This window comes from Sapajus apella, unplaced genomic scaffold, assembly GCF_009761245.1.
Source record: "Sapajus apella isolate SASKATOON/1434 unplaced genomic scaffold, GSC_monkey_1.0 scaffold57, whole genome shotgun sequence".
Taxonomy (NCBI): Eukaryota; Metazoa; Chordata; class Mammalia; order Primates; family Cebidae; genus Sapajus; species Sapajus apella.
Window position 1 is genome coordinate 3578895 of NW_022436997.1, and position 11721 is coordinate 3590615.

An 11721-nucleotide genomic window follows, 5' to 3' on the forward strand; every position below is an offset into this window, starting at 1 on the left:
TACAGATTCTTCTCCTTGTGGGGTCTGTCTGCTGCCCACTCCTCATCTGGTGTTGCTAGAAGCTTGTCTAAAGAGATTGGATAATAACTAAAATGTTATTCATCAAATGAAAACGAGGGAAACTTCTGACATTTTAATTAATAACAGCTCTTTTCAGTTTGCTTATAAGGCAAGCAATGAAATAGTTACTAAGTTCATAATAGCATTAGCTCTGGGCAAAAGGTTATCAAGATGTGAGACAGCACAGGATGGGGTGGGTTCCATAGAAATAGAGTTTAAGCAATCTGTACAGTTTACAGAAAGCAACATTTTACCATCTGAAGGTAAAATTCATGAGATACTAATTTATATAGAACATATACATAAGGTATTTATGTTTATGACAAATGAGCTTAACCATACGTTAGCAATAACAGCTAGAAAACATACACTTTAGTAAACATCACACCATGTATTTGGTCTACCTATGATACACAACACAAATAAATGTCACTTATTCTTTAACTTAAAGGATATTTATTTCTAGGGACAATCCCACCAGATGCATGCATGCATAACTGAAGAAATAGGTAATCTGAATAAAATGAAATGATAAAGACAGAACCACAGACTCTGCCAGTGGAAAAATTAAATACAGCAAATTAATTTGTGTGTTTTCATAGCATGAAGATATAAAGTAAAAAAAAATCTGTTAGAGGAACACTCAAATGCCAACTATGTGGGAGCAAACAGAAAGGCAAAGAAGAGACTGGCTTATAAAATTTTCCATGATGCAAAGAACTGAAGCCAATCTCTCCCCAGATACAGCCCTGATGATTTGGGCTGCTGTTAGCCAATGCACAGGAGCTTGTCACTTGCACAGTAGCTTTCTGAGACTCACCCTGTATCCCTTCTCCCACATCCAAGTACACACTGAATGTCATTTGCTTATTAACTCCAGAGCAAAGAATTTCTTTGCAGAGCAATAATTGACAGTTGGAGTTACAGCCTGACTTCTTTCCTTTGAAAAACTGCTAAGCATTTGTTTTAGAAAGGCACACTGTTCAGATTCAAGTGAATCAGAATCTGACACCATATTATTCCCAGTTTTTCACCTCCAAGAATATCATCAGTTTAGAAAAATGAATGATTTCCTTTGAAATAACTAATGTTATCAATGCTATTTTAGAGGTTGGTCTGATTATTGTAACTATTTTGTACAAACATACTAGAAGTCAGGTCTTTTAACCATAAATTTCATTTCAGAAGCAGTCTTATTATATGCAAAAGTTATAACTGAGAGAGTCTGAATATCCAAGGAATTATTCCCATCTGTTCCTAAGTGCTTTAACTGGTCAAATATTAAAGGGAAGAGAGCTGACAGATCAGGAAGGAACAACGTTACCAGCAAAATATTTAGACTAATAATTCATTAGAACATAAAAAATTGTAGTGGGAAAACTATTCTATATTAAATGGATCAATTTGCAGTGAATTTTTCTAAATGTAATAAGTATCATAGGTATAACATGTCAAAGAAAAAATTAAAAAGCAAGAAAATATGTTTTTGCATCTTAAAATGAGTCACTGGATGCAGAAATTTCTCCTCTGTAGATTACATTATTGTGATAACTCAGAAACATATTTTTATTCATCTAGGTGATCAGGAGATTTTATATTAGGAACTGACAGAGATCAGTTTCCGGGGTCATCTCGGTGTGCCTCTGAGCCCCCACAAAACAGCAAAGCTAATCTCTAGTGGTCCAACAGTTAAAATAATTGGTGAGCGTGTGTTGAATCCTCAAGAGAGGAGGGAGGAAGCAAGAAGGAAAGCTTGAAGGGAGGAGGGGAGGGGGGCAGGTGCTGATTTCAGCCCTGTAGCGTCAGGATTGCGTCAATTCGGGTTCCAGCCACGTCTGGAGTCTCGGAGACGAGCTTCTCAGAAGAGCCAAAACAGGAACAGAGGTGGCAAATCACCGTGCGAGGGCGAGTGGACCTCCCTCTTTGCCTCCTCCCTGTTCCAGGAGCTGGTCCCCTGGGCTCTGCGCTGTTGTTTTCAGCGCTCGGAAAGCCGGCGCTTCAGATCCAGGCAAGTGAATCCAGCCAGGCAGTTTTCCCTTCAGCACCTCGGACAGAACACGCAGTAAAAAATGGCTCCGATCACCACCAGCAGGGAAGAATTTGGTAAGCAAGTTACTGAACTTATGACTGCGGTTGTTCCTTGAATACTCTGGGGTGGGCTGTTTATTCCTTTATTTTTTCCCTGGTTGTTGAATACAGATTTCCTAGGTAGTTAATTTAAAGGAAAATGAGAATGGCAAACAGGCAAATGTGGCTTATTACTGTGGCTTCTCTCCCTTCCTTGGTATCTCTCTCTTTAAAATTGTCTTCTGTTAGGGAGAATTTACCTTCAAGAAGTTCTTAAATTTTCAGGTGCCTCTCTATATAGAAGCATTCACTGAGTAAAGAAAAAGGGGTCTGTTTTTCCCATCTTGGTTTCATCTATTTTGTAGGTGATTCTTATTTGTAGGTAAACCTATATTTTATTAGGAGAAGATAAATATATCTCTGGTTACATTGGGCTTTGATCTTGGTTAAAAAAAGCAACTTGTCTATTGGGGTTTGGCAATGTATATTTCATTACAGGGTGTACCATAAGGATGTTTTTCTCTGCTATGATTTTCTTGTATCTTTGAAATATGTTGCTAGTGAAAGACAATCATATGGTAGTAGAGTTAAAGGGACTTTCAAAATGAACCGGCTCAGCCCATTTCATTTCCCTGCTGAGCTAACTGAAGCCCAGCGAGATGAGGGAAGTATTGCAGGTTGCACAATTAGCTGAAAGCTACTTGAATTAGGGATCCAATTTTCCAGTTCAGTTTCCCTTTTTTTACACCAAGTTTTTGGTTTTAGTACATAAAATTAGATGTACTTCTTACAATAAAAAAGTACTATTTTTAGATCCCAGTATATTCCAAAGGCAAAAAGTCAGAATTTTACTTACAAGTATTTATTAAATCATTAAATTTCATAGAAGTTTGTGAAGAGGAGTGATATCTATAGTTGTGTGATAATTGTTATTAACCTGAGTGAAATAACTATGATCTTTGCTTTCAAGATTGTAAGACTTTATCAGTAGAGAATATATAGAGAGTACATAAATGTTTCTATGTTATATAAAATGTTTGCCATTTGATGTAAATACTAAATAGGGACAATTTGTGATACTATATTCATAAATGAATTTCTTTCCCAGCCTTCCATTTGGGTTATTGGGTTTATTTTGTTATGACTTTGATTCCCAGTTCTTCATTAGAAATCTGAATGATTTTCTAATACAGAGGGATTTTTGGAGACTGTGCTAATGAAAATATGTTCTAGCATGGACTATCAGTCTACTTAGAAAATAAATGATTTTCTACTGTTTTTATTGTTCTTACCTTGGCTAAAGAAATGTCTCAGTTCATGACTTTGCTTTGGCTCCCTGGCCTTGGATTATTATGTTCCAGGAATGTGGGTGCATTTTTTTTCACAAAGACTTGAATAGAAGGAAAAACTGAAAAGCTGATACTAAGTTTAGCTGATTATGTTTAGCTCTTGCTTTATACGGTGGTAGTCACTGTTTTAATGATTCAGTTTCTGTACATTAAAATACAGGATTTTTATTGTATTTTTTTATCTTCAGTTTTTTTTTTTTTTGTCTTTTCTTAACCTTACATTCTTTGAGTTCAGTTTTGTAATTATGAAGTAGATTGGCAGAAGATTTTGGGGGATGGGGAAGGAAAGTAACAAAAGATTGGTCTTCTTGTGGTTATTTAGAAAAGTTTTAACCCTTTCTGGACTGGAACTTTCAACTTTATTATTTGCTAGTTAGAACAAAAAGCATATTGCAATGGAACTAAATGTATATAATATTACAGTAGTCATATTGACTTTGATTATATTAAGCATTGACTCTATTGATTCACTACGTACAGATGTAGTAATACTGCATTTACTCCCACAGTGTAACTAACCGTTTGTTCAAGAAATATGATTACATATAAAATAGGATAAATCTTATGCATAATGAATATTACCTAGTGTCAGTAATTTAATGTGCCATCATTTAAGAAAATAATGACAATTTCAGTTTGATTATCATTTACTATGCCATGTGCTAGGGGAAAACACAGTTATAGATAAAATTGAAGTCTAAATCTCACTGTTCTCATTACATGTCAAGGAATGCTGATTCACTTATAATTATTGTTCTGCTTTTATCTTTTAAAGTTTAATTAATTTATACTTTGTATAATTCGGTGTTTGAGAAATTTTGTGTTGTCATAAAAGGGAATGGTAGTATTATAAGTTACATAATATTGGCATGTATTGTTGCTCTTCTGTTTTTGTTTAATTTTCTCTAATATATGTATATTTTTACCACTGTTTCACAATAGGGATAAAAATTATTAATGAGTTTGTGGCAATGGTAAATACTGTTTCACAATTTCCTAAAATTAAATGGACCACTGAGTTCCTAAATGTTTGCTGCTTGAATTCTTGGTATATAAAGAACTACTTAGAATTCCAGTAAGAAATGACGCTCTGGAAAGCCTCAAAATGACAATTAAAAATAATGAAATTAGTACCGATCCATCATACTGTAGTTGCCTCATGTTATCTGAGGAAACAAAGATAAGTCAGAGCCATTAAGCATTCCTCCGCATCTGATTCAGGACCATTTTCATCTTTTCATTTCGTTAATGAAAAACTACTGAAATGTAAGAGTTTCCCCCAAACTTTATGTTTTGTTTGGTTTTGTTTTGTTTTTCCCTGTGGGGATCTGTTTATCCATGAAATTACTGTGAAATATGTGCTTAACTCATACCTAGAACAGTTGGAAAGTAATTCAACCTATCCAACCTATAACAATTGCCAGCTCTGTTAGGCTTGTCAAAGGCTCTTATCTCCGGCTCTGCTTCTTTAATGTATATTATTGGTCGTTTGATTTTTCAGATGAAATCCCCACAGTGGTGGGGATCTTCAGTGCATTTGGCCTGGTCTTCACAGTCTCTCTCTTTGCATGGATCTGCTGTCAGAGAAAATCATCCAAGTCTAACAAGACTCCTCCATACAAGTTTGTGCATGTGCTTAAGGGAGTTGACATTTACCCTGAAAACCTAAATAGCAAAAAGAAGTTTGGAGCAGATGACAAAAATGAAGAAAAGAATAAACCAGCTGTGCCAAAGAATTCACTACATCTGGATCTTGAAAAGAGAGATCTCAATGGCAATTTTCCTAAAACCAACCTCAAAGCTGGCAGCCCTTCTGATCCAGAGAATGCAACCCCAAAGCTCATTTTAGAAGGGGAAAAAGAGGCAGTTTCCCCCGATAGTTTAAAGTCCAGCACTTCCCTTTCTTCAGAAGAGAAACAAGAGAAGCTGGGAACGCTCTTCTTCTCCTTAGAATACAACTTCGAGAGAAAAGCATTTGTGGTCAATATAAAGGAAGCCCGTGGCTTGCCAGCCATGGATGAGCAGTCGATGACCTCTGACCCATATATCAAAATGACGATCCTCCCAGAGAAGAAGCATAAAGTGAAAACTAGAGTGCTGAGGAAAACCTTGGATCCAGCTTTTGATGAAACCTTTACATTCTATGGGATCCCCTATACCCAAATCCAAGAATTGGCCTTGCACTTCACAATTTTGAGCTTTGACAGGTTTTCAAGAGATGATATCATTGGGGAAGTTCTAATTCCTCTCTCGGGAATTGAATTATCTGAAGGAAAAATGTTAATGAACAGAGAGATCATCAAAAGAAATGTTAGGGTAATTTATTTTCAGTGCTCAAAGTTTTTATAAACAATCTTTTATGTAGCTTTTTCTGTGTCCAAGGAATTTTAATTAATATGATAAGCTTGTACATGTCATCCTTACCATGTTTAATTATTATTAATTATAATCAAATGGAGAGCAAGGGAATAGAGCAGACAAAATAAAATTTAATCCATACTGAAATATTAAAATTGTTTTAATGACATAAAGTAAACAGGTATTATTTATAGAAGGATATTTAGATATCACTTATATAAATGTGTTAATCTCGATTATAAATATTTTGACAGACACTGTTACTTTAAAATACAGGTGAAGATTTCTTATTCATAATCAAGTTAACAAAGTGGTTTCAAGGTCAGCATAATTGAATTTAAAATTGAAATTTAAAATTAAATCAATTCTTCCTGAGGGTTTGGAAATTGTATTGACTTTCATGGAATTGCTTTTCAAGGAGGCAATATCACGTCATATTCAATTACAAATGTCCATCTCTAAATTGTATAGTAGGAAGAGAATTCCTCTGCTTTTGTAGTTATACTACTCTAGTAGTTCTGGGTTTATTAAAAATAATAAAATATCATTAAACAAATTTAACCCCATTTTCACTTTAAATTTGAAACTCAATTGATTTCAATAGTGGTAATTCAGAATAATTTCTCTCTATAATAGAATGATTTATAAAAATCAATAAATATACTAATTTATGTGTTTTTTTAACCACATAGTGTTTTAGAGCTGAAAATAACTTGACAGCTCATTTTGACTATATCCTCTCATTGAAATTAATGAAGGTCAAGGTTCAGAGACATTCAACAGTTTGTTTGAGACACCTGGCTGGCTTAGTGGCACAGTGGGAATGAGAATTTGTCTCCTACCCTGATTCTCCTTAGAGTGCTTACTCATATAGCTGATCCATGTTAGATTTTGTATAACTATATTGCAGCTTTAGTTTTGTGTCAGCCATCATTTTAGTTGCAAAAAAAATCCAAGTTAATACCTCGTTACTTTCAGTCAAAACTTTTACTTTGAATTATCGGATGTCTTACTCATTATCTTTAAAGTACAAATAAAATCTAAGTAGCATGAAAAGAAGGACGCTATGATACTGCCCAAAAACAATGTATTAAAAATTCAGAATCTATTCTCTTCAATACTTGAAATCAAATCATTCCTTGGCTTAAATGGAAACTTGCTGTTGGGAAAGAGGCAGAGAATTTTAACTCCATTATACCTTTGGGCTAGGAAGATAGTTGGGATCAGAATAAATCTCATTTGGTCTAAATTCAAATTTCAATATGTCAGTGTTAAAGAATTTGAAATCAAATCAAACTTATCTAATTATTTGCATGAGTATATGTAGAGTCATTTGACCCTACACATACTCATGCAAAGACTTAGGTAAACTTTATTACTATTAATAACTTTGAAAAGTAGAGGTGTTATTAAAAAGCAAAAATATATATATATAATTCTGTGTAAGATATAATTTAAATATCCTTTAAACATTGCTAAGTAATGGGTGTGGCCAATTTTTTGCAAAGTGAAACATCCTGTAGTACCCAATAGAACCACAAGATGGCAGGCAGTAGTTTTTCAAGCAGTGATGGTACTGCACAAAAGCTTTTACTCTTTGATTCCTTAGCATATTAAAATAAAAATAACCAAGAAGATTACATTTAAATGACAATGCTATTTAAACTTGAATGAAAGTGCAAACTTCAAAGCTAAAAAAATAATAGAAATACTTATATTACATTTCTCTTTCTTTAGAAGTCTTCAGGAAGGGGTGAGTTACTGATCTCTCTCTGCTATCAGTCCACCACAAATACTCTAACTGTGGTTGTTTTAAAAGCTAGACATCTGCCTAAATCTGATGTATCCGGACTTTCAGGTAAGAATGCTTCTGAAATACTCAGGTTCATTGTATGAGTGGAATGTATTTTACTGCAAACGAGCCCATGACCTACTGTTACTCTTCTCTTGTTTTATCTTTCCTCTAATTCCTTATGTGTCTGCTTTAAAAATTAGCTTTTAGTTTTGTGATTAACTTTACAAAAACTAAACAAAACACCAATTTTTTATTGTATAGTCCAATGAGAAACAAAATAAGCTATAGTTTAAAATTACCTGAGTTCAAGTCCTAATTTCATCCCTTAGCAAAATATTATTGGGTATGTTTCTTAAACTATGTAGAAACTGGAAATAATGCTATTCATCTTGACAGGCATTGTAGGAGCTAGAAATATGTACTTCTTTAAATATCATCTAATGTTATTATTATTATTATTTAATGATGGGATTTGAAAACATGGTCTTAAAAGATTAGATTAGGAAGCTGAAATTAACTTGTATGCTGCCACCAGAAAAAGACTAAAGTAATTGTGATAAAATAGCATTAACTTAAAATCTACATATTATCAATGACACAGAGAAGCTCAACACTGGGAAACAGAAAGCAAATCTAGCCTGTGGCTGAAGAAATTCAGAAAAGTTAAAACTAAAAAGACCATTGCCATTGTGGTCTCTACATCCTCATTAGGTGGAAAAAGCAGCCAAAAGTCAGGGAAATAGAGACTTACCCAAAGTCATACAAGTCAATAAACCTAGAAGTTGTCTAATATATATATTTTCCTTCTACCCTATTTTCTACACTAAGTTATTAGTAATCAGAATGATTCCATAGAACATTTTATTTTCTTTCCTTTTATGTTACCTCTTTCCTACCATTATTTTTTCCCTATTTTCTGATTTAGAGCCATTTTCTCTAATTTTGCATATTCTTCCTTATTTTTAATTCTGTTGACAAGAGAAAAGCCAAGTTTTATCCATATTTCCCTTTGTTCTGACTTATTTTCATGGTAACCACATTTCATTGGCATGCCATGATCTCTAAGGACACTGTTATGTTGATATCAGCTCTCTAGCCCAGTTCCCCATTGTAATGCCTGTTATGTTCTATTGCAGATCCCTATGTCAAAGTGAACCTGTACCATGCCAAAAAGAGAATCTCCAAGAAGAAGACTCATGTGAAGAAATGCACCCCCAATGCAGTGTTCAATGAGCTGTTTGTCTTTGATATTCCTTGTGAGGGTCTTGAAGATATAAGTGTTGAATTTTTGGTTTTGGATTCTGAAAGGGGGGCCCGAAATGAGGTGATCGGGCAGTTAGTCTTGGGTGCAGCAGCAGAAGGAACTGGTGGAGAGCACTGGAAAGAGATCTGTGACTACCCCAGGAGACAAATTGCCAAGTGGCATGTGCTCTGTGATGGTTAGCATCCTAGCCATGAGTTGGAACTTAAAGATTTTTACTAGGCAAGGAGAAATTTTCTTTCTTTCCATACTGGATTGCAAGCTTGTGAAACCAAGCTATCTTTTTTTTGTTGTTGTTAGAAATGGATTAAATTAGTAGACCAGAAAGTAACTTCAAATGAGTATCATGATAATTTCCCTATTTATTAGAAGAGTTGGATAAATTTTCATAAGATATTCCATTTTTCCTTCAGGTTACCAGTGATATAAATAGGAATAGTAAGACATTTTGTGAATTCTGTGCCAGAATCCCAAATTATAAATGTGACAATCTCATTGGAACATGTCACAAAAAGTTCATGTGATTGTTAAGATTTAAAAATAAAAAGTATGCCTTGCCTTGTGAAAATTTATCCATTTATCTTCAGGTTTGGGAAATCAATTTTTCTTTAAATCCAAAGATACAAAAGAAATGTTCTCTAGTTTGTATTTATTAATTATGTCATGTGCAAATGGTTGTCCTGCATACAAAAGTATCTGGTCATTTCAGTTTGGTTTGTAATTATTTGATGCAATTTTATCATAAGAGCAACAAATTCATTTCAAAAGGACAGTGAACAAGCTGAGAAATTATTTTATCAAAGGGCTGAGTTGAGAACACTGTGGCTGAAATATGATTTTTCTCCCCGCTAAGGTTACATGTGAGTCTAAATTTTGTAAAATATAACCTCACATAAGAACCATGGCCTTGGATTATTCACTGCCTGTCATAAGCCTCAGTGTGGCCTGAGAGACCCCTATGTACCCTCATGAAGTTGTTGAATTAGTTAGTGGATAAAGAAAGAAATTTCAAAAAGAAATCCCGTTAGAAGTGCATTTTCTTATAGGAAATATGTACAGTGTACAAGTGTACTTTTAGAGCCACCGTTTGTACCCAGAGGGGACATGGCCACTTACATCTTCATTTAACTTATTGTTCCCCAGAAAAGACTAAGATACTACTTGAAAAGACTGTGAAGTTTTTTTACATTGCCAGATAAAAAGTGTAACTTAACCAACAAACAAATGTAAGGCTACAAAATTGTTCAAGAGAAATTCTAATATAATTTACATATGTTCACAGAAAATATACTTAGGCTGTCAAATTGGCACAACACAAAGAATGTGTTTCACTATCTTTTCTAGGCGAATTTGTCTTGAGCTGTTGTCTATAGAGCAGTTTACAGACTTGTGTCTTGTATCATTTTCCATTGCCAGGGTTCTGAAATTCATTCTGAACCTGTTAGATTAAAGCTGTACCCAGTGATTATTTGGAAAGAATTAACTTGAGAGTTATGTCACTATATTTGAGTTTTTAGAGAAGTAATAGTGAACTTGAGTACAGTTGAATTATTAAATATGCAAGTTAGAAATTAAGTCTACTGAAAAATTTACATTTTGAGTCAGGTTTTGTGTCAGTACTTTAGCAGTTTTTGAGAATGTGTTTGATATCACAGTGTTTGTAAATTCTATGAAAAATGCATTTTCCAAACAACTTATACATGCTTTTTATGACTATGCCTAATGTAAAGAAAATGTATTACATTCTGTATGTACAAAGATTAAAAGTCAACCTCTTTTTGTGCTTTAAAATGACTTTGGGATTAAACAAGCATATTTCCCAATCATTGTCTTCATTTCACTACAAAGTCACCTCACAGCATCTTGCTCCACTCAGCATTTCTGTGAAAGCAACATGAAATGAACCATAGTTGGTGTGTAGTTTGGGGAAGTTAAATGGCCTTTTTATGTATATGCTTTTGGTATCATGGGCCATGGAACAGAATATATTTTGGACCTCTGAAAAGTTGTAAGGGGCCAATTCTAAGTATTCTCACAGCAGCCAGAAGTTAATGGTGGTAGCAGGTGAGGTTTGGTTGTTGGAAGAAGGTGATTTTTTTTTTTAACATGGAACAATGAAACCAACAACAAACACTTTTAAAATTAAAATGGATAATTTGTAAATAGTTTTTAGCTTTTAAAACTTCAAGTGTTTTTGAGTGTGAAAAGTTGAGTGAAACTATTTGCAACTGATTTTAAGAAAGAAGAAAAACAAGAAAGGAATTGAAACAGGCAGGGAGATATTAATACGTAATCTCATCATTTTTGAAAATTGTACTGTTTTAGAATGTATTACAATATCAATGTGAATATCTTGAATCCTGTTACAAATCCTGCACTGTATTAAACATGTAAATTAATTGTTTGTCTGATTAGCAAATCTCACCACCCGAATGGGGAGGTATACATGTTTGAAGAACTATGTAACTCAGTAATTGACTTGTTCTGATGTTGTAACTCAATAGAAGTGTTTTGGAAGGAAGCATGGTGTACGAGACAGTGTCTGTTCTTTTGTGCCAGCTCTGTATGATGTTTGTAAGACCACGTTTGTAAGACATGAATAAATTGCTGCTTTTGCCCAACCCATTTCAATGCAGACTTTCTGCCAATGGACTCTGTAATAAGGCTTCTCTTACTGCTGACTGAATTTTCAAGTTTCGCTAGTGGATCACCTTGCACAGTTTAGTGAACATTAGTTACTGAGCACGGAAATCTTTAATACACCTTTAAAACAATCTTCATAATGATCATCTGGAGCAGATATCATTAACCCTATTATATCATTATCCTTA

The 11721-nt window shown here is 34.1% G+C and overlaps 1 protein-coding gene across 1 annotated transcript; it reads left to right on the forward strand.

The window, feature by feature from the left end:
* Positions 1–1767: 1767 nt before the first annotated feature.
* Positions 1768–11515, forward strand: SYT4 (synaptotagmin 4). Its single transcript, XM_032245260.1, has 4 exons — positions 1768–2163; positions 4978–5792; positions 7572–7692; positions 8766–11515. Exons 1-4 carry the CDS (start codon positions 2130–2132, stop codon positions 9071–9073), a joined length of 1278 nt encoding a protein of 425 aa, XP_032101151.1. The 5' UTR covers positions 1768–2129; the 3' UTR covers positions 9074–11515.
* Positions 11516–11721: the final 206 nt, after the last annotated feature.

Excerpts from the sequence above, each read along its gene's own strand:
- SYT4 (XM_032245260.1), top strand. The coding sequence starts at position 2,130 with ATGGCTCCGATCACCACCAGCAGGGAAGAATTTG. Across the intron at positions 5,793-7,571 it reads TCATCAAAAGAAATGTTAGG|AAGTCTTCAGGAAGGGGTGA; the intron begins GTAATTTATTTT and ends CTCTTTCTTTAG. Across the intron at positions 7,693-8,765 it reads TGATGTATCCGGACTTTCAG|ATCCCTATGTCAAAGTGAAC; the intron begins GTAAGAATGCTT and ends GTTCTATTGCAG.